The sequence below is a fragment of the Sander lucioperca genome, chromosome 13, assembly GCF_008315115.2.
Source record: "Sander lucioperca isolate FBNREF2018 chromosome 13, SLUC_FBN_1.2, whole genome shotgun sequence".
Classification (NCBI taxonomy): Eukaryota; Metazoa; Chordata; class Actinopteri; order Perciformes; family Percidae; genus Sander; species Sander lucioperca.
Window position 1 is genome coordinate 11,188,524 of NC_050185.1, and position 26,663 is coordinate 11,215,186.

A 26,663-nucleotide genomic window follows, 5' to 3' on the forward strand; every position below is an offset into this window, starting at 1 on the left:
TTTTTTTTTTTCTTTCAAATAACAGAATTAGGCACCAAACAAGGTTATCCAGGAACCCCATCACTGTATAGAAAACAATAGAGCCAGATATGAATTACTCAACCCTTCCATAACCTCATTCTGACAATGTTGATTGAAATGTCACACAATGTCCAGACCTCAGATCTAATTAGTTGAAATAAGTACTGAGTTACAAATACCTTGTTAGTATGATACTGAATATCATATACAGAACATCACATAACACACAACAAACTAATATAAAAGCTCTGCCATACATTGACTACATTCTATATAACATTATATATAATTCTGCTAATACCCCTAAACAAATGAATCAACAGAGATGTTGCAAATGTACCTTGACTTGTGATTATCTTGTGACTTTCTGGAGCTCCTGACAATCTAGGTCCCGGGGACTTTAGTGACACTTCTGCAGCATGGTTGACTAAACTGGGATGCCATTTCTGAACATTTGTAGGAAATTGAAAGTTTGGAGACTTCAAAAGAATAGGGATGGTTTCATTTGAAATGATGACTCAATAATTACACATACAAATACATTCACAAGGCATAGGTGGAATAATAACATTGGTGTCCAGTGCCATTGTAGTCGTGACTTCGGTGTGATTTAAACTATTTAAAAACTACACAAGTATGACATGATTATACAAGATGTGACGCTGTGTGAGTAAATCAAGGCATGTGATTGGCTCTGGGCATTTCAAACTGCGAATGCCGCGGACGGATGTTGTGTCGCGATAGGTTTCCTTTCTTCTTCTGGAGCCGTCCACCACTTCCGGTTACATGACGACGACGGCGTTGATACAAAAAGAGCGAAGGAAAACAGGAAAATACCTTTCTTGGCGAGAACAGCGGAAACTTAATATAAATAGCCAGATCTATGTTAACGGGTTGCTTTTATGAAGGCATAACTACCTATTTATCTCAAGTTATTATGGTCGGATAACGTATGAGCAGTGAAAGATCACAAATATTTGGAGTTTATTGTTCTTCGCCTGCTCTCTCCAGCTAGCGTTAAGCTATTACTGTGTTGCCCTACGCTAACGTTACCTAGCCGAGCTAGCTAACGTCAGCTAACACTGGATGCCAACCCTGTTTGTGTGTTCATAGTTCTGAATTAGCAAACAGCTAGAAAATAAATAGTGCCGTCAATCCGTTCAGTTTGCAGCTGGACTCTGCTAACCTCTCCTTGCTCGGTGACATTAGTTGGGCTAGAATGGCAACATCGGCTCTGTACGCCTGTACGAAGTGTAACCAGCGGTACCCCTTCGAGGAGTTATCGCAGGGCCAGCAGCTGTGCAAGGTAAATGAATGTGTGTGATCGCAGGCAGGCTCGGATTATGTAACATTTATCCGTCCAACCTGGAAGCGTTAATACAGTGACTGTAATCTTGTTTAGATCATTCTGTACTACGATCCTGTTTATTAAAGAGTAACGTTATTAACGCATTCACCACATCTTTACCTGCTGAACAGGAATTGATAACACATTTGAGGCTCTACAAGAGCAACACGTTGGCAAGTATGTACACCGATGACAATTCTTTAAAGTATTTTTGTTTTATGTAAAGAACTATACTTCATGGTCATCGATGTACATACTTGCCAACTTGTTGCTCTTGTAGAGCCCCAGATGTTGAATTTCAGTGTACAGCTGTGGAAGAGACATTTTTTTCTGTAAGAGAAAGGTGTTGTTGCCAGCTGTTCCTACCTTTCTTTAACGTTACTTAACTGTCTGCACTGAATCATATTTTTCATAGCAGGGAGGTTTGACAAAATGGACATTGCTATCACTCTGTAAAAATCATGAGAGAAGTTATTCAGAGAACTTTGATTTGCACAGGATAGTTAAAGCACAAGGAACACTATAATGCAATTACAGTTAGATTTCTCTATGTTTTCGTTATGAAAGATATTATTTATATTCACAGTGTGTACATATTTTAATCTTTAAATTCTTTATTTATATGAATCCTTAAATTGGCTTTCTTTGCCTTTTGTTTACAATGCTTGATTATAAGAAGAAAAAAAATCGTATTTACCTGTCCTGGATTCAAGAATTTTTTTTGCCATTTTTTTTTTTTTGCCGAATTTGCCATTTGCACAGGTTGCAAATTGAATCTGAATTGAACTTGAATCTTGCATGCCACCTAAAGTTATCCAACAATCGCTCTGGTCAAGTGTGCTTATTTTTTTCCACACTGCCCAGCCCTACTGCAATAATGTGTTAGGTTGACCGAACAAAAGCAGTTAAAATACACGGTAGTCTTCACTGCTTGTATACACACATAGTCAGATGTAGGTATTTCCACAGATGTTGTAGCCAAGAGCAACAAACATCAAGGTGTGTTGCCATACAAAACAAGTTATGATGCAGTCTTGGTTCTGATGTCTGTCGTAATAGCACAATTACGCTCATGAGAACATTTCTTTGTTTTGTTGCCCTAGGAGTGTCGCATCGCACATCCAATAGTGAAGTGCACGTACTGCAGATCTGAGTTTCAGCAGGAAAGGTGAGATATGTGCTCCTAGTAATACATTTCAGCGTTTATTTATGTTATTAGTATTAATAGTTAATGTCATTTGTTTTGGATGTAAACCCATGTTTATTCTTTACAGTAAAACCAATACAATCTGCAAGAAGTGTGCTCAGAACGTCAAACAGTTTGGAACAGTGAGTAACACGTTTCTCCAGTTGTTTCCTGAAACCCCTTGAACTCCAGTTGTATGTATCGAGTTGCACTAGTCTACATTTGTTTATAGTCTATCGTGTGTAAAAACACTTTTAACACATTCTTTTGTCTGTCTTTACAGCCCAAACCCTGCCAGTACTGTAACATCATTGCAGCTTTTATTGGGACAAAGTGCCAGCGTTGTACTAACTCAGAGAAGAAATATGGACCTCCACAGACATGTGAGCAGTGCAAACAGCAATGTGCTTTTGATCGTAAGGAGGAAGGCAGGAGAAAGGTACAAATCTTACACGCATACAGTCTAATTTGACAGTGAGTGTGTAACACCAAGTCTTATAAACTACTGTCTCCTACTTGTCTTACAGGTGGACGGGAAACTGCTCTGCTGGCTCTGTACTCTGTCCTACCGCCGTGTCCTGCAGAAGACCAAGGAGCAGAGGAAGGGCTTCGGCTCCTCCAACTCCTCATCTCTGAACGAGAAAGACCACCACTCCAGACCTCACCATCATCACCACCAACACAGACACAGCAGCTCTAATCACAAGTAATGTCCCCTGTTGTGTCACAGAATAGTGAAACGATTTGTGTCCGTTTTATGCTATTATATGTAGGGCTGTGACGGTATGAATTTGTTCTCACCGTGGTGAAGAACAATGTATCACCTCCGTATGGCGGTTAAGTTTCACCGAAAGTAACACCTAACGCACTGCCGGATCGGAGGCTCCGCAGCGCAGCTGAGCAGAGAGAGAGGGCGACTCGGCAGTCCGCTAACTTGCTGCTCTCTCTGCCAATATTAGCAGCTCTGTTTTAACAATGTTAGTCTACATGGTGTTTTGTCGGGATTAAGCTATGAGCAGAGGGAAACCCCACTGGCCGCTAGGCTAATTTATGTCATGTAAGTGCAATGTTATAACACTGCAGCGCTATGCCGTCCATCTCTGCTGAGAACTAAGCTGAAGTAAGGAGCAACTTAAGTTTTGTTTCTCCAGAATCCCTTGAACATAGGATAGAAGACAGTCAATGACGATAACGGCGATGACGGTTATGATGTCATCATGTGGTTATCACCCCAGCCCTAATTGTATGTTTCTTTACACGAAGCAATGAAAAGCAGAAAATTGGATCTAGTCAACTAACAGCTAACTTATCTTTCTCAGACTAAGTGGGAGCTTGAGTCCTGAGCAGGAGCAGGGACTGTGGAAGCAGAGGTAAAACCTTCCCTCTCATTTGAACTGCTTGATGTATGTATATCAGAAAACAATGTATTTATTGCGTTTTTAGGCCCAACATTGTACGTTGCCATTTTGATTTTCTTTGCAGCCATAAATCGTCTTCAATCCAGAAGGAGACTCCAAAGAAGAAACCAAAACTGGAGATGAAGCCATCCAATGGGGACAGGTATGATAAGTGATACAATTGTTTACATTTGTGGTTATATAAAAGTGGTCATTCCTTTTGGAAATAATCCTGCCCACATTTTTTTTTAATGTTAACTACCCATCTAAGTACTGGCCTCAAGCTCTTTCCTTTCTCCCATCAGTAGTTCCATCACCCAGTCCATGGATTCTGGAGGAACAGACAACTTCATTCTTATCAGCCAGCTGAAAGAGGAAGTGATGTCACTGAAGAGACTTCTGCAGCAAAGGGATCAAACCATTCTCGAAAAGGACCGAAAGGTAGGTTATCAGCCTCGCCTGACAAAGTCGCATCACTGTTTGCTGCGTGTTTGACATATTGATTATTAATTTCTCCTCTAGCTCACAGAGCTCAAAGCAGACTTTCAGTACCAGGAATCCAACATGAGAGTTAAGATGAACCAAATGGAGAAAGCGCACAAAGAGTCTATGGAGCAACAGCAGGTAGGAAACTACATCATGCACACGTGACATGTCACAAAAAGTAAACATGATAGTTTTCAACACCACACTTGGTCTCCATTTTTCTATTTCCACCATCGTAAAACATCCACCAGCTAACTAGTGGTGTTACAAAAACTGTCAGCAGCTCAAAAATGTTCACACTGTATTCACTGTATCAGTTTGTAATGGCACTTTGGTGTGTTGACTAATATATACTTTATATTACTTTATTTTGTTTTTATACATATTTTTTGCATTTAAAGAGGTAATGTTGGTTTGAAGAGGTTTACAGAGTCCAAAGGTTCTGATGAGCAGGTTCCAAGTAGGTGTGGTAATATAATCATTACTAAAGCATGTCTTTTATTTTAGTCCTGCCCATCACTGATATTCAGTCACATCAGTTCAAATACCATCTTTTCTTTTTTTTATAGACATAACCTCAAGCAAAACCAGTCCCATCTAAATGACCGTTCCTGAGATTATTGTTTTAAGTACACATATTGTATTTCAGTTGTTTGAATATGCAAACATCACTATTGGAATTTAAAAGTACCTCGCATGCACCTGACAGGACAATGCATGCGCGTACACACCCCATTCTCTGTAATTTTGCCGACTGATCTGTAATCACTAATATTGTTAGAAACAATTAACATCTCAATTGTTCAACATACACTGTCCTGCACACCGGTTCCATCTGAATATTGCATACAATAGAATTTTAGTTCATAGGGATACATAACATTACCCAGGGGGCATGTTGGAGAAACACTGCATGGCGATCCTTATCTGTTGTTATCTGTGATTTATTCAGAAATGCCCACGTGATTTCACGTAGGGGTGTACAATGAATCAGGTTGTATAGCTATCACTATTGGGGAATACTTGCTTAAAAATGTTAATTAGTATCCGGACCCGTATGATGTTTGTGTGTCATATGTGCCAGGGATGATTCACTTGTTGCATAAGTTTGCAGTCCGTTATGGATACGATGCATCAGTTGGGCCGTTTCCTGTCAAACTCTGGTGTTATTTTTTTATCATGGTTGCTGTTTTGTAAGTGTGACTCTGACTGACGTGTTCCCTATGTTTGATGCGCCAAAGGTGTTTTTTCTACCAGTTGATGGGAGTGCATGTTGGGCAAACCCTCCAGTTTGTAGCGTCGGATGAATGATGAGTACTTAAATGCTTTGAAACCGCAATGTCCTAAAGCCAGCTAGTGTGTGTTTGCTGGCATTAAAATCACAATCAAGATTTCACGTAAATTGCGATATAAATGTGCATTGCGATTTCACAAATGCCTCAACTAAGGTGTTAGAAAGTTCAGAACTACATATCTAGTTTTTAACACCGTTTATCATTTGTTTTCACAGGGCAAGAACCGGGAGTTGATGAAACAAGTGGCTGCCCTCTCTAAAGGAAAAAAGTTTGACCGGACAGGAAGTTCACTGCTGTTGCCCTAACAATAGGCCGGCCAACGGGTAACAACACAGTGACTTCATTGTTGTAACACTGTGAAAGTCTCCCTCCTGTGTTTCCTCATTGCCATCAACATCAATTACTTCTCAGTTGGTAACGTTAGAGACCATGTTGTACATGGAAATCAATTGTTGAATCAAAGACACCTTTCTCTAAATGTCAGCATATTTTAGATATTTTAGGGTGACTTTTCCACAGGTTCATAGGATGTGACTTTAAAAGGAGTGGAGGATGGAGCCCTCGTTTTTAACACTGCCGGGCCAAAACAAAAAGCATGGTGTGCATATGTGGATTGCATTCTGTCAACTTAATGTATCCACCTAATTTTTATGGATGTCATGCAATTTATTTATTCAACTGTATTTCTTAGCTTTTTTATTTCCTCACAACATACTAAGAGAATATCCCACATTTTGGGGTTTCCTTCAATAGCAATTAGTTATATTTTTCTAAATTTATGTGATTGTGGGAGACAAGTTCTCCTTAATGGAGATCATGCGCAACTTTACAATGTATGCAAACGTGGGAAGGGTGACCACTGAGCTACTGCTCAACAGTAGACAACCCACTCAGTAACAATTCATACAACAACCAATGAACACTTTAAAAGGCTGTCTGACAGAGAGACACCTCTTGGCTGCCCTCTTTCTCACTGTGTGACAGCTGTAGTGCTTTGCTGTTTCTCTTTAGTGGAACGATTGTAATACTGCATGATTTTACTGCCAGACACCGGTTGGCATTGTGGTCGGACTTCTTCTTTTCCCTCCCTTTTAATTAGTTTTTTAAGAATCACTTGTAAATATATTACTGGGGTCAGCCAATTGTATTTAAACTATTGCTTGTATCTGTTTTAGTGAGTACAGTATGTGTATGGTAAGGCCAGTTGAAATTAACATGTCTGTAGAAGATGCTTTTTAAAGGAACACACCTATCACCTTGCATTATTGGGCTGGTTTCATACTGTGGCGTCCAGGATCACTTTTGTACTTTTTTTCCAAACCAAGTGTTTTAAAACTATTAAAACTGGCTAAACTGTTACTATATGTTTGTTTTTATTGACCATATACGTTTAAGTTTTAGATGTTTGGGACCTCCTATTGTTATAATAGTATGAAATATCTGTAATGTAGACGTATGATCAACTTTCACTTTTCAACCACATTATCTCAGCTATGATGTCCCCAAGACCTGATTGAACTGATGACAACATCTTTGAGGTAAAATATCAGTTTTAAGTATTATCCTATTTTGCCACTAAAGGATTAGTACCTCTTACTGTACTTAACGTTATTGGTATTTTACATTACATCCTGCCATGTGAATGCGAAGATGTTTGCTTGAAGATTGCAAAAAATCCACCATGATAAAAGTCCAATTTGGGGATTTATACTTAAGCCTAGTGACCAAGGGAAACTGGAGTGGATAGGATAAGGCATGTACTGAGACACATATTGTTCATAGCTTGTAAAGGTCTGGTAATTGTATCAGCTTTCAAACATGCAATATGCACTCATGGTTACTATCAATTAATATAGTACTATTAAATGGTCAAATCCTTAGTCTAGAGAGGCAAGTTAAAGAGGTGGAATTAAATATTTGAGATTTCTAATTCATACAATATAAACAAAACATAATATATTTAATTTCTGGTCCTCAGGAGTTGATAGCTACTTTCCACAAGAATGAAAGCACAATGCTAAGGAATAATTGGTCATTTCATTTATTAAATGTATATTTAGGATAAATAAAGCAAAACTTCAACTTATAATTGAGGATTAATGCTTAAATGTGTTAGTTAGTTAGTTAGTTCGTGTATATGAGTTTTCATAAGCACAGATAAGATATTAGTTAAAGTAAGAATTACAAGAAACCAGAGCTGTCAAAGTTGTTAGTGTGGACAACACTGACCTACCTAACTGCCTCAAACGCTGGCACTCTACAGGCTTCATAATAAAAGCACTCGGCCCTTGCAAACAACATAATGTGTCTAGTCATATAAACAATGCATGTAAGTTAATAACGCATTGGACATTGAACATAAACGTTTGCTAGCTACAAAACAACATTTTATCCAACAGTCTTAACGTTACTGATAGTAGGGAGAAAGAACTTTCAATATTTTAAGGGATATTAGTAGCAGAAGTCCACTATAATTTGATAAAGCACAATGTAATATTCCCTTAGTAAGGCAGCCGCGCTCTGTTATGCATACTTACAGACTGCTAAATAATACTTTCTGGATGTTGAAGATCCTTTGTGATAAACACAACAGTTTCCCACGTTACAGGGAGTGCCTAAACGCATCACCCTGTCCATCCGGGTCACTTGGTCCTTCGACTTTCCGCTAACGTTAGCTTAGCTAGCTGACGGGGGTTGCCTGCAGGCTGCAGTATGCTGCAGTGCCTGGTTTACAAATAAAAACAAAACAAGTTTGTACCGAACCTGGCTATGTAAAGACTGCATAAAATGCATTTTTATGTATTTTTTCTGTTGGCCTCACAATGCTGATACAGGCACATGTAGAAAGTATCTTTGAGTTAACGAGTTATTTTGTCTAGTGAACATTAGCTAACTCAGCTAACGTTAACGTTACTTTTCCTGGGTGAATTGAGCTGTAGCAGTTTAGGTGCTAGCATTCAGCAGATACAGCAAGCTGGCCAAAGCGTACCAAATCTGAAGTTAGGTCACGAAAGGTAAGTGCATCTATAACATTTACGATTTTTAGTTTCTATCAAATTCCTAGCGAGAAAGCTAAAGTTAACTAACGCAACTAGCTTAAGGTGTAACGTTTCTTAATTGCAGTAACTTTACAGATAAAACTAGCTAGGTTTGTCTGTTAGAAACCTTCAGCTCAAAATTGGCAGTAAAGCAGTTTATTGTGCCTTTTTTTATTGTATTAAGAACAGCATTCTCCCAACAGCTTTAAAAGAAGTGCATGATTGGTCACAACCACAAAAAAGAAAACAAATGGGCATTTGCATGTAAAACATCACAACACACCAATTGCACATATTGAAGGCATACTGTAACGTTACATGTGCTTACAAATACATCACTCTGTCAGATATGCATGTCTTTTATTAAATGTAAGGTACGTTACTGTGAAATATTTGAATGACCTTCCTTAGGGTGACGATTCTGTGATGTTTTCTTAAAACATTAACAAAATAAAAATGCATGAATTAGTATTGTAAACTAAGGTTGCCAAGTAGATTAACCTTGATTTGGTGAGTTTAGTCAGCCAAGTCAGATAACAGGCAGCCTAAAAAATAATTTATGACATGTAGTCCTTGATCAACTTAAATTCAGTATGAACACATAACTCAGGACCATTCTAGGATCATAGTGATGTCCCTAACTAATTTTGCAAGTCACTGTAAATGTTCTCCATTTAGTATGTCGGACTCAGACAGTGACGAGGATCAAGATCGCCCTTTCTCTCTTACTGGATTCCTCTTCGGAAACATCAATGAAGATGGACAGCTAGAGGATGACAGTGTTCTGGACAATGTGGGTGTTTTAAAGATTATTTTCTACACCAAAGTTTAAGAGTAATTTTAATTAGTTTCTTCAAGCATAGCATTTAAACAATGATTATTAAAAACATGATGAAAATGATATATAATACAGTTTTTTTGTTTTTTTTACAATTAACTGTTAGAACAAGGTTATATTGTATTTTCCATGCTTATTGCAACTTTCTGTTCTGTTTCTGCTGATTCTTTTTACCCAGGAGTCCAAAAAGCATTTGGCTGGTTTGGGTAGTCTGGGTCTGGGCTCACTCATTACAGAAATCACTGCCAATGAGGAGGGTGATCAAGATGAAAGCAGAGACTCTGGTAGTGTGGATGCAGAAGGTTAGTATAACTTCAAAAAGTAACTTTGCAATAATTTAGTCATGAACAGGATGGAATGACATATTCAATATTTCTCCTTATCCAGGTTGGGTGAAAAGCACGGACGATGCAGTTGATTATTCTGACATTAGTGAGGTTGCTGAGGATGAGACAAAAAAGTACCGTCAGGCCATGGGATCTTTGCAGCCCAGCAGGAAAACAGGTGATCAACTTACAGCTCCTTACAGTCGTATTTGAGTTTGATTGTTAGATTCATTTAAAAATTACTCATCAAACTTTATTTTTGCTTATATGTTTGCTTTTGAATTTTTTTTTCTTAAGATGTATATCTGATCTTATCTTCATAGATAAAATGTTTCTATAATAATAAAAAGTTATTGATTTTACAAAATGTACAACATTTTGCAGAGTCAAAACAACACCTTATTCATTTTTACAACAATACTCAGTCGTCCTTACCAAGGAATCCAAAGTGTTGTTGGACTGTTTCCTTTTATCTTTATTTTAATGTAACCATTTTCCCACATTTTCAAATTCCTTATTCTCAGATGACGAGGATGACTATGATGCTGACTGCGAGGATATTGATTCTAAGCTTATGCCTCCTCCACCACCACCAAGTCTTCCTACAGCTGCTAAGAAAGAGGAACCCTCCTCTCCGAGCACAAATGGTAAGGACGTGTTTACTTATGGTTGTGTTTGGCTTGCCCTCTTCCACAGAGGTTTAAGCTGCAACTCAGGAGTCTGTAAGGAAGTGAATTTGCTAAGGGTAGTTCATCAGGGTGGAGCCTACGGTCATTTAGATTGCCTTTGAAGAACATATGCTACACTTATCATATAGTAAACTCAGAAATTCAGGTTAGGTTCAAGTATTTTAGATCACAAATATCTGAAGATGAAGTTTTATTGTCTCCGCTGCTGCTGTGATCTGTCACTGTCTCTCCTCACAGTTGGGGAAGAGGGGGATGGCATCATCCTGCCCTCCATCATCGCGCCATCCTCTACGGCTGATAAGGTTGACTTCAGCAGCTCCTCAGACTCTGAGTCAGAAACTGACCGTCCCTGCCAGGGTTTGGGGGCTGGAGGCCCCCCAGATAGTCTCAACCTCCCTCTTGCTGGCATCATGCAGAAAGATGCTGCCAAAGCGCTGCCAGGTGTCACACAGCTCTTCCCAGAGTTTAGGCCTGGAAGGGTAAAGCATCTTTACAGGCACTGTCCTGAACTAAGATTAATCATTACATGCTGAAGGATTATTTTATCATCATCATTTTATAATTATGAGTGCACTGACACCCACTGTCTCTCGGATGTACTACCAGGTGCTTAGGTTCTTACGACTGTTTGGTCCTGGAAAGAACATGCCATCCGTTTGGAGGAGTGCCCGCAGGAAGAAGAAGCGGAAGCACAGAGACCCTCAGCCTGGGACACCTCCTCCAGAAGGAGAGCCCACAGGGCAAAGCCAGGAGAAGAAGTCTGGATGGCTTTATGAGTACGCACCCCCTCCACCCCCAGAGCAGTGTCTCTCTGATGATGAGGTCATTTTTCCAGTGTTATATGCTATTGTAGGCTCTAATGTCAGCTGGTAGTAGTCTTAGTAAAGTCATTGTATCCGGCACTTTACATGTTTTTTCTGTGCATTCCAGATAACCATGATGGCCCCAGTAGAATCTAAATTCTCACAAACTTGTGGTGATGGGGACAAGGAGGCAGAGTCTCGACCTAAAGTAGCAGAATGGAGATATGGTCCAGCCCAGCTCTGGTACGACATGCTAGGCGTCTCTGAGGATGGAAGCAACTTCAACTACGGCTTAAAGCTAAAAGAACACCAGAGCAGTGAGCCTCAGCAGCAGGACACGGCGAAAGAAATAACAGAGACTCCACGTGAGGTATGCCGGCGTGGATATCTGTAGCCATACCATGAAAAATATACTGATTGTGTTACTGATATTATGTATAATATATCTCTAGTTTCTGAGGCGGGAGGCTGACGACGATGATAATAATGATGATGATGAAGATAAGGAGTTATCAGCCCTTGAGAATGAGCTCTTCCTGATGGTCACTCAACTGAAATGGGAGGACGATATCATCTGGAATGGGGAGGACATAAAACACAAGGGCACAAAGACTCAGCGAGCCAGCCTGGCAGGATGGCTGCCCTCTAGCATGACCCGCAATGCCAACGCTTATAACGCCCAACAGGGTAAGACACCTGGGAGAAAAAAAATACTAAAATAACTCTAACTAATAACTTGTTGTTTTGTTTTTCTGCTCCAGTTAAATCTGTCTGTAGGCCTCTGTAGAGGCTGTAATATTTCATGTTTGTAAAAGAAATATAATAATCTATTTAATCTTACAGGTCTAACAAGAAGTAATTCCCAGTTGGTGCCACCTACGCCCCCCCCCATGCCCAAAGTTTCTTCAATCTCTGGCTCTAAGCGTGAAAAAAACAGCCATGAAAATCAATGTAAGTTTGAGAGTTTAGGTCACAATACAAATAATAGATTCACCTGACCTTTTTTTTTTTTTTATCTTAGCCTAACCTCTCATTTTCTGCATTGTCTGCATTTGTTTTGGTTCCCCCACAGCCTTTCAGGAAGAAGACTCTCCCTGGTTCTCCATTTTCCCCATTGACAGTGAGGAGTTAGTGTATGGACGCTGGGAAGATAACATAATCTGGGATGACCAGGAGATGGAACACATGCTCATGCCACCTGTTCTTACACTGGATCCCAATGATGAAAATATCATCCTAGGTATATTCAGAATTCCCATCTTGTTAGGCTACATCTTTATGTCTGTTTTGCTTTTTATCCAAAATTGACATCTTTCATTGGAATTTGAGGTAAAATATACAGTATGACCTTTCTGAAGTTTGTAAATGTTCTTATAGGGGGTCATGTTTTTGAAAGCTGAATTAATTTATGTGACTGTGTTATGTTTTATCATCTTAATACAGCATCTCATTTTAGGTTGTAAGTAAAAGTGTAAATCCTGGGATCTACATTATTTGGTGGTTGGAGCCTAAAAATACAATGTTGTCTGTCTACTTATTTTGACAAACTGATGTCTTTTGAAGAAATCCCTAATGAAAAGGAGGAGATGACTTCCCACTCCCCATCAAAAGAGAATAAGAAGGAAACAGCAATCAAAAAGAGCCGCATCCTGCTGGGGAAAACTGGGGTGATAAAAGATGAGCCACAGCAGGTATGCTGCCTTTTGAGGGCAGGCGAAGAATCACGTTTGATAATATGAAATGACAGATTACAAGTTCTGCTTCTTCAGTGGATATGTGAATCATTTGAAACAGAGGATGGTCAAATATGAAGTTTAATAATCAAGGCTGATGCTCAATGAATGGCCAAGGCTACATAATGAAGGAGCCGATATGGTGAAATGAAAATGACAAGAGTTTTGGACTGAGAATGGTATTCTATAAATTCATAATAAAAAAAAAATAGAAAGGTTTGAAGGACATTACTTTCAGTAGGAAATATGTTTTGTTTTTTTCAACTCAGAACATGTCCCAGCCTGAACAAAAGGACCCCTGGAACCTCTCCAATGATGAGTTCTACTATCCTAAACAGCAGGGCCTGAGGGGGACTTTTGGTGGCAACATCATTCAGGTAAGCAGCAGCCCACAAAAAGAAAGATACAGCTGACAGGACATGGTCAACATGGAGATACTTTTTTGTATCTCCATGAATTGTAATTTATACTGTAAATATGGTGACAGAATCCTGCCGATTCATAGAGTTGACACAGAGCCATAACCTGTGAAATAGGCTGAAAACAGCTGAAGTTTAGAAGTCTTACAATTTTATGGAGTCAATTTTGTGTCTTTAACAGCACTCCATCCCCGCACTGGAGCTAAGGCAGCCCTTCTTCCCCACTCACATGGGGCCCATGAAGCTGCGCCAGTTTCATCGACCGAATCTGAAGAAGTACTCATTTGGATCTTTGGCTCAGCCCGGTCCACATCCTGTCCAACCACTGCTCAAACATATTAAGAAAAAGGCCAAGGTGGACCCCTGCTCAAAACAAGCACTATTACTCTATAAACATTCTGATAACTTTGTAGTGTTTTGCCATTTTTGTACATTAATGGTTAACTGAGTGGATGTGTCAATATTTTTTTTTGTATAGATGCGAGAGCAGGAGCGACAGGCGTCAGGAGGAGGAGACATGTTCTTCATGCGAACCCCACAGGACTTGACGGGTAAAGATGGAGATCTGATCCTGGCCGAGTACAGTGAAGAATACCCCCCTCTCATCATGCAAGTCGGCTTGGCCACTAAGATCAAAAACTACTACAAAAGGGCGAGTCTAGTCTTTGTGTTCCACTCGTGACTTTGCATTTTGTTAGCCAAGACATGCAGAATTGCATACACATAGGTGTACAATTGTTATTGTCATATTTATTTCAATTTGCAGAATTGTTTTGTATTTCATTCTGGTGTTCATTTCAGATAATCACATTCAACTTGATGAAAATTGCAGACTCCATATTTTCCACTTTGTTGGATAGAGTTGTTAAAATACTTTTTTGCATTGTTACTTTCTTCTTCAGAAACCTGGAAAAGATCCTGGAGCACCCGACTGCAAATATGGAGAGACTGTGTACTGCCACACATCCCCTTTCCTGGGTTCTCTTCATCCTGGACAGCTGCTCCAGGTCAGCACCGTCACTGTCAAATAATCAGCATTCAGATGAGGTAAATTATATGAAGCATCGCTGGTCTGTTAACATGGCAAACGGTGAGATGGTATTTCTTTTTCTTTTAGGCATTTGAAAACAACCTTTTCCGTGCTCCAATCTACCTGCACAAGATGCCAGAGACGGATTTCTTGGTTCTGCGAACGCGACATGGCTACTACATCAGAGAGCTTGTAGACATAGTTGTAGTTGGTCAGCAGTGCCCCTTATTTGAGGTTCCAGGGCCCAATTCCAAACGAGCCAATACTCACATCAGAGACTTCTTACAGGTATGTTTATTTGCCTGAACTTGCCTAGAAACTTAAGCTGCTGCTGTTGCAAATGCTTAACTGTGACATCTGTATTCGGTAGGTGTTCATTTACCGCTTGTTCTGGAAGAGCAAGGATCGGCCCAGGAGAATCCGCATGGAGGATATAAAGAAAGCTTTTCCCTCACACTCGGAGAGCAGCATCAGAAAACGACTAAAACTCTGTGCTGACTTCAAACGTACAGGTAGACCACGGTCATTTGTTAACCCTGTACGCCCACCATTTAGCGATCATTATCATTTGCTATCATTATCATATGTGACAAATAAAGTTTCTTCTTCATATGTTGGACTAACCTAACACATTTGTGTTACATCAGGTCAATGTTGAGGTTTATAAAGATATACTTTGCATGAGCTCTACAGTGTGTGTGCCTTGAATTGACAGATAGGAAAGCAGGGAGCAGGGAAAGAGCTTTTAACACCTACTTTGGATATTACCCTGAAGGTAAGATGTAGTCTAAGGACAGTGGAAGGGCACAGGGTACAAATGCTTAGCATTTACATCAGCAAGTCATGGTTTTCTACAATGCTTCATTTTTGTCTAACAGTCTAACATACATGTATCTTTAATGGAAACTCTGACATGATATTTTGCTCTTAATACTGCATTCTGTGTTCAAGGTTGCAGATATGAGAAAATGTCTAACAGTATCTTTTCCTCATGCCAGGGATGGACTCTAACTGGTGGGTGCTTAAGCCTGACTTCCGATTGCCTACAGAGGAGGAGATCAGGGCCATGGTGTCTCCAGAGCAGTGCTGTGCTTACTATAGCATGCTGGTGGCAGAGCAGAGACTCAAGGTAACAGTATCTGCCTCTAAAGAACTTCACATGGTTAACACAAGTTAGTCTTGTGGCACGGCTTCACTACAAGTTATTTTGTCCTTTTTAGGATGCTGGATATGGTGAGAAATCCTTCTTTGCTCCAGAGGAGGAGAACGAAGAGGACTTTCAAATGAAGATTGATGATGAGGTATGCGTGCCTCATAATAAAGTTTGTGATTTCAGATTAGATAGCTTTCAGATTTACACAATACTGATCCTGTGTACCACGTCTTAGGTGCGGACAGCCCCTTGGAACACAACAAGAGCCTTCATTTCTGCCATGAAGGGGAAATGCCTGTTGGAAGTTACAGGCGTGGCTGATCCTACAGGCTGTGGAGAGGGTTTCTCCTACGTCAAAGTGCCCAACAAGCCCACTCAACAGAAGGTCTGAATGGCTTAAGCGAAAGTCTGCCACCCCATGTTCTGCATGGTGTAGATAGAGGATGAAAACTTTAATCCTGTGCGGGTTTTTTTAGGATGACAAAGAGCCGCAGCCTGCCAAAAAGACAGTGACAGGGACAGACGCTGACCTGAGGAGACTCTCACTGAAGAATGCCAAGCAACTGCTGCGCAAGTTTGGTGTTCCAGAGGAAGAGGTAAGACCATGGTGATATGCTAGCGCATGAATCTGATGTAGGACAGCCTGGTGGTAAAGGGGCCGCCCCCTAAATAGTGGAACCCAGGTTTGATATCCACAATAACTATTTTGTTTATCACAGCAATGGATAACTTCTGTTCTTCCATCTTTGATTCACTCTAACTGGAAAAACTGCAAAAACGGTGGTGACAAATGCAGGAAAGGCATGTGGCTTTATTTTTAGGATGTGTTTTTTTTTTACCTTATCTTTCAGGCTTGTTAAAGTGATTGTGTGTTTGTATGTGTGTTAGATCAAGAAGCTCTCACGTTGGGAGGTGATTGATGTGGTGAGAACCATGTCCACAGAGCAGGCGCGTTCAGGTGAGGGACCCATGAGCAAGTTTGCCAGAGGCTCTCGTTTCTCCGTTGCGGAACACCAGGAGCGCTACAAGGAAGAGTGCCAGAGGATCTTTGACCTGCAGAACAAGTGAGACTCTTATTTAGGGTTATGTGTGTTATTCAGGATTCTGTCTGAGCACACCTTGAGTCTTCTTGTTGCACCCCCACCACAGAGTGTTAGAGTCGACAGAGGTGCTCTCCACAGACACAGACAGCAGCTCGGCGGAGGACAGTGACTTTGAGGAGATGGGGAAGAACATTGAGAACATGCTTCAGAACAAGAAGACCAGCTCCCAGCTTTCCCGCGAGAGGGAGGAGCAGGAGAGGAAGGAGCTGCAGAGGATGCTAATGGGCGAGGAGAGCGACCGTGACCACAAGGGACGCAAGGAGCGGCGCAAAGGCTTGTGTGAGTCTGTGTTTCTGAAAGTCAGTGATCTTTATTGTGCGCTTTATGGACATATCTGTGTTAGTTGTTTAAGGTTGAAACATGTTTGTCTCTCTAACTGTAAGCTTTACTTTACCCTTCACTCTATAGCCAGCTCCTTATCCACCAGTTCCCACAAGGATGATGACACTTCCTCCGTCACCAGCCTAAACTCCTCGGCCACAGGACGGCGACTCAAGATCTATCGCACCTTCAAGGATGAGGACGGCAAGGAATACGTTCGCTGCGAGACAGTTCGCAAGGCTTCTGTCATTGACGCCTACACCAGGATCCGAACCACCAAGGATGATGAATTCATGTGAGTCTCACTAATCAAACTTTGAGCTTTCTCATCTTACAGTGGGTAATTGGTCTTTGGGAGTAATTAATCATACTGTTTAGGGCTGCAACTAACGATTATTTTAATAATCGATGAATCGGATAAAAAAACAAAAAAGCATTAATTTACATCAACTCAATACATACTTACATACATACTTGTTGTTTTAGTTAATAGTTGTGTAAAGGTAAGTAACCCAAAGAGTAGATACAGACAACACACACACACACGTTCACTTGAAGCTTATTCATTAAATTATTACCATCATTGTGGTAAGTGCAAGTTAAGTTCATTTGTACACCACATTTAAACACAGCTTAAGATGACCAAGTGCTATAAAAGAACTTTAAAATGAAATTAAAAAGTACAACACACACAAACATATTTGTCAACAATAACTGATATGGGACAAAGCACACAATATATACATGACAATAGATTGAAAAATTAATGGGCCAAAAAATGCGGTGAATAAAAACGTGTCTTTAGTCCTGCCTGCTTTACTACTGTTATTAACGAGCTAACGCTAGCTTGTCATGCTTGTCAAGCTGAATAACGAGTAAACACCACACCAGCACCAGAAGAGGGACGTTACGTTCCTCACTTCAAAACGGAACAAAAGGTTTCTGTAGTCTAGGATTCTGTAGTGACTTTACCCTGCTGTTAAACTCCCTTCCTCCTCATCAAGGACTCCAACATGTTTACGTTTTAGGTGCTAAATCATCACCGTGGTGCGCCTGTGCCATGCCGTGTCGCTTTTGCTTATCTTGCAATTAACACGTTTTCGATTTATTTAGTGTGAAATGCTCCCACACCTTGGATGACTTAGGTCGTACTGATTTCTCTGCCTCCACCATGTGTTTCAGAACAACGTTAAGGGTCTCTCCGGTCTCTCTCCGTATTTCCTCTACCCCCGCTCTGCTCTTTTTTCTTATCTTTCGCTCCGCGCCGCTCCGCACGGCACTCAACTCAATTGCTTTTATCTCCGCGACTGAGTGGTGTGTCGCGCGACACAACGAATCGATAATGAAATTCGTTGCCAACTTTTTTAATAATCGAATTTTATCGATTCGTTGTTGCAGCCCTAATACTGTTTAATAACCACAGCACCATGTCATGCTAATGTTATTCACATCTGTATAGCTTACTGCTATAATGATGTTATAGTTCATAGTTAGTTTTGATGCGGCTGCACACACCCTACATTTGAAAACATAGATCATGCATTATGTCTTGCATTTATATCACATCATGCCATCAGTTAACCAGCAGGTCATGCCTAATGTTGCTGTATTTTCCAAAGTGGAGATTAGTAAAGCTCATTAAGGGGAAAGCCTAATGCTGCACACCAAATGTGAAGACATTTTTTGCCTCGAGTTACTTGCACGAGTTAAACTGAGGAAGAGATGCGCTGGAGAGGAATACTGTATGAGTGGTATGAACCATGCGAAATGCTCGCTTCGTGTTTGGTGTGAACACATCATAAGAGCTTAAATTGTAGAAATTCCACTTAATTAGGCCCATGCCATTATCACAACTGAACCAGGACTGTGTATCTTTGTGGTTGCAGACGAAAGTTTGCCCTCTTCGATGAGCAGCACAGAGAGGAGATGAGGAAGGAGCGACGGCGTATTCAGGAGCAGCTGAGGAGGCTGAAGAGAAACCAAGAGAAAGACAAGATCAAGGGACCTCCAGAGAAGAAGGTCAAGAAGGTCAAAGAGAGACCAGACCTCAAGGTAAAAGTAAGCTTGCCGATTCAGTACTTTACTATACATTTCCTCTCCAGCTTTTTGGCACCCAGCTAAATGCTAACCTTTGGCTTTCCATTGGTGTAGATATTATGTCAATTTGTAGTATTGTTCTTTCTTTCAGTATTCTTATCATATAGCACTGGTAGATTATTTTTCGTGTTCCTCAATATTTGCCTCTTTTCCCTAGTTAAAGTGCGGAGCATGTGGAGCCATTGGACACATGAGGACCAACAAGTTTTGCCCGCTGTACTATCAGACCAACGCCCCACCTTCTAACCCAGTTGCCATGACAGAGGAGCAAGAGGAGGAGCTGGAAAAGACCGTCATCCACAACGACAATGAGGAACTGATCAAGGTGGAGGGCACCAAAATTGTGTTGGGCAAACAACTCATTGAAAGGTAATGGATTGTCCTTGTTTCTCCTCTATTACTATTGAAAAGAATTTCAATCTGTACTCGCTGTTAATGTTAGCATGAGCTGCAAAATCCAGTTATAAATTGGCTTGGTATTTTCTAAATGTTAATAAGTGAATGGTCTGTGGCCTGTACCCCGGCAGGTCCTAACAATTTGTTTCTCTTACAGTGCTGATGAAGTGCGCAGAAAGTCTTTAGTGCTCAAGTTCCCCAAGCAACAGCTCCCACCAAAGAAGAAGAGACGCGTAGGCAACGCTGTGCACTGTGACTACCTCAATGTAAGCAGTGTTTTACAGCTTGTTCTTACACATTCTGAACCTAGAGTCCCTTTAGCTGATCTTTTAAACTGTTTTTGTTTTGAATTCACAGAAACCACACAAGGCCATCCACCGCAGACGCACGGACCCCATGGTGACCTTGTCTTCTGTGCTAGAGAGCATCATCAATGACATGCGGGATCACCCCAATGTAAGATCTGCCGGCATACACTCATCCAGCTCAACAACATTTCTTTGTTTCCAGTCACCTCCTTTACTGCTCTACTGTCTTATCTTCACTTCTTCTGCTTCTTCTATGTAGACATATCCATTCCACACACCAGTGAATGCTAAGGTTGTGAAGGACTACTATAAGATCATCACACGGCCCATGGACCTGCAGACGCTAAGGGAGAATGTACGTAAGCGACTGTACCCATCCAGGGAGGAGTTCCGTGAAGCAGTGGAGGTTATCGTCAAAAACAGCGCCACCTACAATGGTAAAGTTATAAGAACGTGGGGCGACCTCTAGCTCACCCAGTAAGAGCGTGCACCCCATGTAGGCTGAGTCCTTTGCAGCTGCCCGGGTTTCAATCCGACCGGTGGCCCTTTGCTGCGTGTCATTCCCCACTGTCACTACAAATTAAGGGAAAAAGCCCCAAAAAACAATCTTAAAAAATGTTTAACCACCTCTCTTGAAAACAGACCCAAGTCTTTCTCTGGTTTCTGTTACACTTTCAGTTTAAACTCGCATCAAACAGCTCTCATGCTCTCTGTTTTTGTTCCACCAGGGGCAAAACATCCAATAACACAGGTAGCGCAGTCCATGCTGGACCTGTGTGATGCTAAACTGAGAGAGGTGAGTGTTAATTTAGATGTTTTTTCACAGCTTCCTGCCCTTTTGTCAATTTTTACATTAACCATGACGTACGTGTGTGTGTGTGTGTGTGTGTGTGTGTGTGTGTGTGTGTGTGTGTGTGTGTGTGTGTGTGTGTGTGTGTGTGTGTGTGTGTGTGTGTGTGTGTGTGTGTGTGTGTGTGTGTGTGTGTGTGTGTGTGTGTGCGCGTGTGCAGAAGGAGGACAGGCTGGTAAGGCTGGAGAAAGCCATCAACCCCTTGCTGGATGATGATGATCAGGTGGCCTTCTCCTTCATTCTAGACAACATTGTGACCCAGAAAATGATGGTGGTTCCCGATGTGAGTCATCCCTGCTTACCTTAATCAATTTGAGAGCACTGATCAGTTCACATGCAGAATATGTTAATGATCTCATTCCTTAACTCCTCCCTTCACTATAGTCATGGCCATTTCACCATCCTGTCAACAAAAAGTTTGTGCCCGACTATTATAAGGTGATTGTAAGCCCAATGGATCTGGAGAACATCCGCAAGGTGAGTCATACAAGGTGTCAACCTTGAACTAAATATACTTATTTAATATTTTTCAGCAATACAAATACATGTAACATGAACTGTGCCTCTTTGTGTATTTGTGTTTCATGGTTCAACAGAACATCTCCAAACACAAATACCAGAACCGAGATGCATTCCTTTCAGATGTCAGTCTCATTCACGCCAACAGTATCAAGTACAATGGTAATTGTGTTAAGGTGTTACCTGTTATGGTGACCTCTGAGGTCGGACTTTCTTAAAGACTGCGTGACTAACTTAGAGCAGAGTTCTGCAGTTAAGTAAAGATGTTGTTTGTGCTCTCTGTGTGTCTTTCGCAGGCCCAGACAGTCCTTACACCAAGACAGCCCTGGATATTGTCAATGTGTGCAAGCAAACCTTGGCAGAGGTATGTTGACTCTTTAAATTTCTGTGAGTGATTTTTATGTATGTGAGATATATGTGTGTATGTGTGTTTGTTGTGTTATGGTTGTCTAAGCTACTGGATGCCTAAAATTTCCCTCAGGATGAATAAAGTATCTATCTATCTATCTATCTAGTTTGCTCTTTTCATCCTCGCAATGTTAAAGTTCCTACTTGAGGGGGCGTTCACGTGAATTTTCCCACTCAGGAACTAATTTTCCAGTCATTCTGACACTACATGAATGCAGCACAAATTCCCTATCTCATATCTGCCTTGTGATTTGGATCCGCGCCAAATTGTAATGGGTTCTTCCTTGGCCCATGCTACCACCTTCTACCAAGTTTCATGAAAATAGGCCAGTATTTCTTTCTGCTATCCTGCTGAAACGCAGACAAACCAAGCCAAAAACATGACCACTAAGCAGTTGGAGGTAATAAACCTTCTCCATCTGATGAACAGTTATCCCTCCTTTTTTACACACTATTGTAGAAAATAGTTTTAGAAAAAAATATACGCAATATTGGCTTGGTGTAGAATTATACAACACGGAGGGTTGTACTTGAACATTATTTAATACTGTACATCTCATATTAAATTGCTGCAGAATTGGCCAGATTGCTTAGATTTGATTCAGACTATGTCAACTTGTATTTTCATGAGCAGGAAAAACATTATTCAGTGTTGTTATAATTACCTGTTTCTATGCCCCCAGTACGATGAGCACTTGACCCAGTTGGAGAAGGACATCTCTACTGCTAAAGAGGCAGCTCTAGATGCAGCTGACTTGGAGAGTCTGGACCCAATGACGCCTGGGCCATACACACCGCAGGTAGGAGAGCAGCCAGGGCCCCATTTTTATTTACTAGCTTGGTAAACCGTGGTTTCCTGTGTATCTTGCCACATTGACAATTGACGTTAGGCCTCCAGCTGTTAATAACAATCCACTTCAGGTAGTCCAATGTTTTCTAGGTGCAGTAGTCTCATTGCCACTCCTTGTAGTTCTCCTAGCCCTTGTATTTCTTCACTCGTTCTCTGCACTAACTCTCCTTTCCAGACTTTCACGTTTTCATCTTTACAATCTAGTTTCTTCACTGTAGTGTCTCCTTTCTCCCACCCTGTTTTTCTCCTTCACTCTTGCTGTTGTGTCCTGTCTCTCCCATTGTGTGTGCTGCTGTGTGTGGTGTTGGCCAGCCTACTGATCTGTTTGACAGCGGGGCTTCAGGGAGTCTGCCCAGAGAGACCAGCAGCATTTTCTCTGAGGGACCTCTAGTAGTTGCTCCAGAGAAGAGAGGGGGGCAGGTATGGAGAGAGACAGAAATAAGGCTAGCAACCTCATGCCACCTCTCCTCAAACTATCCTCAGAGCACCCAGCTTTATTACAGGCTTTTGTTATACCTACTCTTGTTAAAAATGTTCCTCACACCAGAACATTACAGATAACATTAGAGCATAAAATGAGTGTAGTTATTTTGCGTCTTTTGGCAAGAGATCTCAGACCTTTATCAACCTGCCCCTCAGGGTCGCCACGGCAGAAGACCCGGGGAGGAAGAGTCAGATGTGGACATTGAAGGCTTTGAGGAGGAAGATGATGGCAAACCCAAAACCCCTGCTCCTGTAAGAAAGACAGATTTATTGAAAGGTTATGTAGTTGATATGAGGCCCCCGCTGCTGCACATTTATACACAAATGAAAATGTACCAACTTGCCACCGAGCATGTTTACATATTCATGCAAGTAACTATATCAGAATCCATTTAATTTCAGGTCATGCCATTGTTGTGGCCTAATATTCTCATTTAATACACTTTAAGTATATACATACAATTCTCCCATTTTCATAATTGTATTTGGATGGCCTGGTTAAGTTGAAATTGGGTAATTTGTTATGAAATTAATTTTGTATTTTTTATGTTTAATACAATTGTACAATATATTTCTTTCTACACTTTTATCAATTTGTATTTGTGTCAGACAAAAAGTTCACACTTGTATGGGGGCAAACTTTGCTGCGTGTCATCCCCTTCTCTCTCTCTCTCTCCCCTTTCCTGTTATTTTCAAGCTATCATAAAAGGCAATAAAAGCCCAACACAATAATCTTTAAAAACCTCTTGTACTATTTAATTGAACCATGTTTTACTTATTTATTGTTCTTGATTTGTAATTGCATTTACTTGTATACTTAGTTACACTTTAGCTTGCTTACTTCCTAATTATTCATTTATATTACATTTTTCTGTCCTGTCTTTTTAGGCAGAAGACGCAGACAGAGATCTTGAGGATGAAGATGATGAAGAGGACATGTTGCTGCCGCCTCGCAGACGGATGCATGACCAGGAGGAAGAGGAGGAGGAGGAGGAAGAGGACGGACTATCTAACCGCCCAGCCCAAGCCAGCGTGCTGTACCAGGATCTGCTCATGTCTGACGGAGAGGACGATGCCAGCGAAGAGGAGGGCGACAACCCTTTCTCCTGTAAGTCCACCTGCAGTGCCAGCAGAAAAAAGGTCACATCTATACTAAAAATTGAAGCAATATAAACAGAAAATAAGCAAAATGTTCAAAAGAATGCATTAATATAAAATATAAGATGACAGCATTATTGTGCTGCATATATTCATTTAAAGGCAAAAACATAGTGTATTTATTTGATGTTCTGTCTATGTAATATAGATAATTGTATAAACAGAATAGATATCAACTGACAGTGAGCAATTATTAATTATCCTCTCTGTACATCATGTGCAGCCTGTTGTGTTGTGTGACATTTGCCCTGATTCGTTGCGTGTCCCCTCCAGCCATACACCTGTCGGAGAGTGGTAGCGATTCTGATAGAGAGTTGGATGTGCGACCTGCACCTCCACGGAGAGCTCAAGAGACGGCCCGCATGGGCATGGAGCAAGACGAGAGCATGATGTCATATGAAGGGGACGGGCCTGATGGGACTCACATGGAAGACAGCAATGTCAGGTACAACTGGCCTGGGAGTCAAAAATACTCTATAACAGTACTCCCAAATGCAGATGCTTAAATGTATCTTTGAAACATAAAAAAAAAAAAAATTACAAGCAACTTCTTTAAGTTACTCTTTTGGGATTTTTTCTTCTGGGAAAGTAAGCATTTAGATTCATTTTTTCATCTACTACAAACAATAATACTCGTCTTCTAGAGTAGATGGTCCTTTTCTTTATATTGGTGGAGGCCTCCTTTTGTAACTAAGTCTTAAAAAGTTCTTATCTCAGGTAATTTATAGCTATACCTGCATCACATGACTTGACCAAGCTGGAATTTGGTTTCAGTCCTGGTGGTATCAGAAAATGCAGTTGAATATGACGGCAAACACTCTTTGAGCAGCTACATTAACAAATGAATTGTGTTTCCTGTGTCTGTAAAAGCCAACCTATGTTTCACCATGCTTTTAATGTGAAGCAGCATCAGTAGGAAATGTTGAGTTTGTATAAGCAGTTACTTGATACAGCGTTAAGAGAGTGAGCAGTAGCAGTGAGGCAGACATCAATGAGATAATATACAAACAGTAAAGCTGGATTGCAATCATCGTTTCCTATGAATCCCACGTGTGTAGGTAGGTAATTTGAATCCAAAACGGGAATGGCGAACTCCGCTGCTAACAATAAAACTATTATATATAGAGAGGCAATTACAGAATGTAAATGCATTAAATTGGCTATTGCTTAAAAATGCCAACCATAAATAGTTTTAAAAACAGGGTTTGATTTCTCAGAGATCCTAAGGATTATAATTTAAAACGCCTCTTCTGTCTCAGTTACGGCAGCTATGAGGAGACAGAGAGCCGGAGTCACATGCAGCCCTCTAGCATGGGGAACGGAGAAGACTATGGCATCAGCGAAGAGGAGGAGGAAGATGAAGAAGATGAAGCACGGAGGAGAGGCCCAGCTGTGCTCTCCCAGGTCCAGCTCAGTGAAGACGAGGAGAGCGAAGAATTCAGATCTATAGGGGGAGACAGCGACATGGACTCTGACAACTAGTCTGTAGTCAGTTTTTTGTTTTTTTTATCCGCAGTATAAAGAAGACATTGTTTATAATCACAGTTTTAAAATGGAGAAACTGAGATTTTCTCAGGAAAACTTGTTGTACATACTTATTTTGTAAATGATGGTTAATGTTTATAGCTTCCTCTTCCACTGTTAGCTCTGTTGTACCTACAGTAAAGGGACACACAGTACATTGTAAATTTCATTTTGCCTTCTATATGTTGAATGAATATCATGTATCTTGACATGAAAGTGTGTGTACAGTTGTTTTGTACTGTTTTAACTCAATATCTTGCGCTAACAAATAGTTCACCAACTCTACTTTTTCTATCCCACTTCCTGATTTCAAAATAGAATAAACAGACTGAAGGTTAACAGACAGCTCTTTCTCTTTCTTTAAAAAAAAAAAACATTAAATCATATATTACTCAGACATTAAGCTGCAGTTAAACATAAAACATTTTCCTCTTCCTCTGTTGAAATTTACACAAGTCATGTATTACAGGAACAGACTCTGTATTTAGTATTCTGATCATTCAATCGCTAAACCTCATTGAGCTTAGTTTAATAAAGTGGTGGAACTCTGGTTTATGCAAAATTGCTCATCTGGGTGATCCAGTTAGGGATGTATTCAGGTCCATGCAGTTCAGTTTCCATATTGACATGTTTAATCAAAAAAAGACGCACACCACTAGTGACAAGTGTGGAATATAATACATCAAATATTCTTATATACTTCAGTTTTATTATATATACTTCAGTTCCTATATGTTGCTCCCACTTAATTGCATGCACACATATCTCTTCTCTTCATCTATTACAGGATGTAACAACAGGATGTAGCAACAGGGGGTCCGAGCAGGGAAGTATCATAAAACTGGTTTGAAGTAGGTTAAAGAACATGTCGTGCCCTTTTGACC

At 40.6% G+C, this 26,663-nt stretch overlaps 4 protein-coding genes across 10 annotated transcripts in view; all 4 read left to right on the forward strand.

Moving 5' to 3' along the window:
- The window catches only part of LOC116064841, a 23,673-nt gene extending 21,388 nt beyond the window's left edge, over positions 1–2,285 (forward strand). The window contains exon 4 of the transcript XR_004108618.2: positions 2,275–2,285. The gene's annotated coding sequence lies outside the window, so the exon portion shown is untranslated. The remainder of the gene's footprint in view (positions 1–2,274) is intronic.
- The window catches only part of cwc15 (CWC15 spliceosome associated protein homolog), a 16,462-nt gene extending 12,729 nt beyond the window's left edge, over positions 1–3,733 (forward strand). Inside the window, exon 8 of the transcript XR_004108619.2 lies at positions 3,723–3,733. The gene's annotated coding sequence lies outside the window, so the exon portion shown is untranslated. The remainder of the gene's footprint in view (positions 1–3,722) is intronic.
- Positions 779–7,092, forward strand: fam76b (family with sequence similarity 76 member B). The gene is made up of 10 exons (XM_031320134.2): positions 779–1,327; positions 2,473–2,537; positions 2,644–2,698; positions 2,839–2,994; positions 3,083–3,261; positions 3,875–3,925; positions 4,038–4,115; positions 4,258–4,393; positions 4,475–4,576; positions 5,949–7,092. Exons 1-10 carry the CDS (start codon positions 1,241–1,243, stop codon positions 6,036–6,038), a joined length of 999 nt encoding a protein of 332 aa, XP_031175994.1. The 5' UTR covers positions 779–1,240; the 3' UTR covers positions 6,039–7,092.
- Positions 7,093–8,411: 1,319 nt separating this feature from the next.
- taf1 (TAF1 RNA polymerase II, TATA box binding protein (TBP)-associated factor) lies at positions 8,412–26,423 on the forward strand. 7 transcript variants are annotated; one of them, XM_031320120.2, is made up of 42 exons: positions 8,412–8,747; positions 9,450–9,564; positions 9,788–9,911; positions 9,997–10,113; positions 10,460–10,582; positions 10,862–11,103; positions 11,231–11,446; positions 11,555–11,797; positions 11,880–12,114; positions 12,271–12,378; positions 12,500–12,667; positions 12,991–13,118; positions 13,430–13,537; positions 13,761–13,934; positions 14,058–14,231; positions 14,482–14,586; positions 14,697–14,897; positions 14,980–15,121; positions 15,325–15,384; positions 15,608–15,738; positions 15,830–15,910; positions 15,998–16,147; positions 16,239–16,358; positions 16,651–16,826; positions 16,912–17,144; positions 17,274–17,481; positions 19,073–19,244; positions 19,441–19,652; positions 19,837–19,945; positions 20,037–20,135; positions 20,247–20,424; positions 20,716–20,783; positions 20,998–21,120; positions 21,222–21,314; positions 21,434–21,518; positions 21,653–21,720; positions 22,448–22,564; positions 22,927–23,034; positions 23,254–23,349; positions 23,986–24,205; positions 24,529–24,700; positions 25,515–26,423. In XM_031320120.2, exons 2-42 carry the CDS (start codon positions 9,451–9,453, stop codon positions 25,735–25,737), a joined length of 6,024 nt encoding a protein of 2,007 aa, XP_031175980.1. In that variant the 5' UTR covers positions 8,412–8,747; position 9,450; the 3' UTR covers positions 25,738–26,423. The 7 variants fall into 7 exon arrangements, with proteins under 7 accessions (XP_031175980.1, XP_031175981.1, XP_031175984.1 ...); XM_031320121.2 differs by having other exon boundaries at positions 19,073–19,238; XM_031320124.2 differs by lacking the exon at positions 22,927–23,034.
- Positions 26,424–26,663: the final 240 nt, after the last annotated feature.

Bases quoted from the DNA above. Each gene is read 5' to 3' on its own strand.
- fam76b (XM_031320134.2), top strand. From the start codon at position 1,241: ATGGCAACATCGGCTCTGTACGCCTGTACGAAGTGTAACCAGCGGTAC. The intron at 2,699-2,838 runs GTGAGTAACACG...CTGTCTTTACAG, and splicing joins ACGTCAAACAGTTTGGAACA to CCCAAACCCTGCCAGTACTG. The intron at 4,116-4,257 runs GTATGATAAGTG...TTCTCCCATCAG, and splicing joins AAGCCATCCAATGGGGACAG to TAGTTCCATCACCCAGTCCA.
- taf1 (XM_031320120.2), top strand. From the start codon at position 9,451: ATGTCGGACTCAGACAGTGACGAGGATCAAGATCGCCCTTTCTCTCTT. The intron at 13,538-13,760 runs GTAAGCAGCAGC...TGTCTTTAACAG, and splicing joins TTGGTGGCAACATCATTCAG to CACTCCATCCCCGCACTGGA. The intron at 15,911-15,997 runs GTATGCGTGCCT...ACCACGTCTTAG, and splicing joins AAATGAAGATTGATGATGAG to GTGCGGACAGCCCCTTGGAA.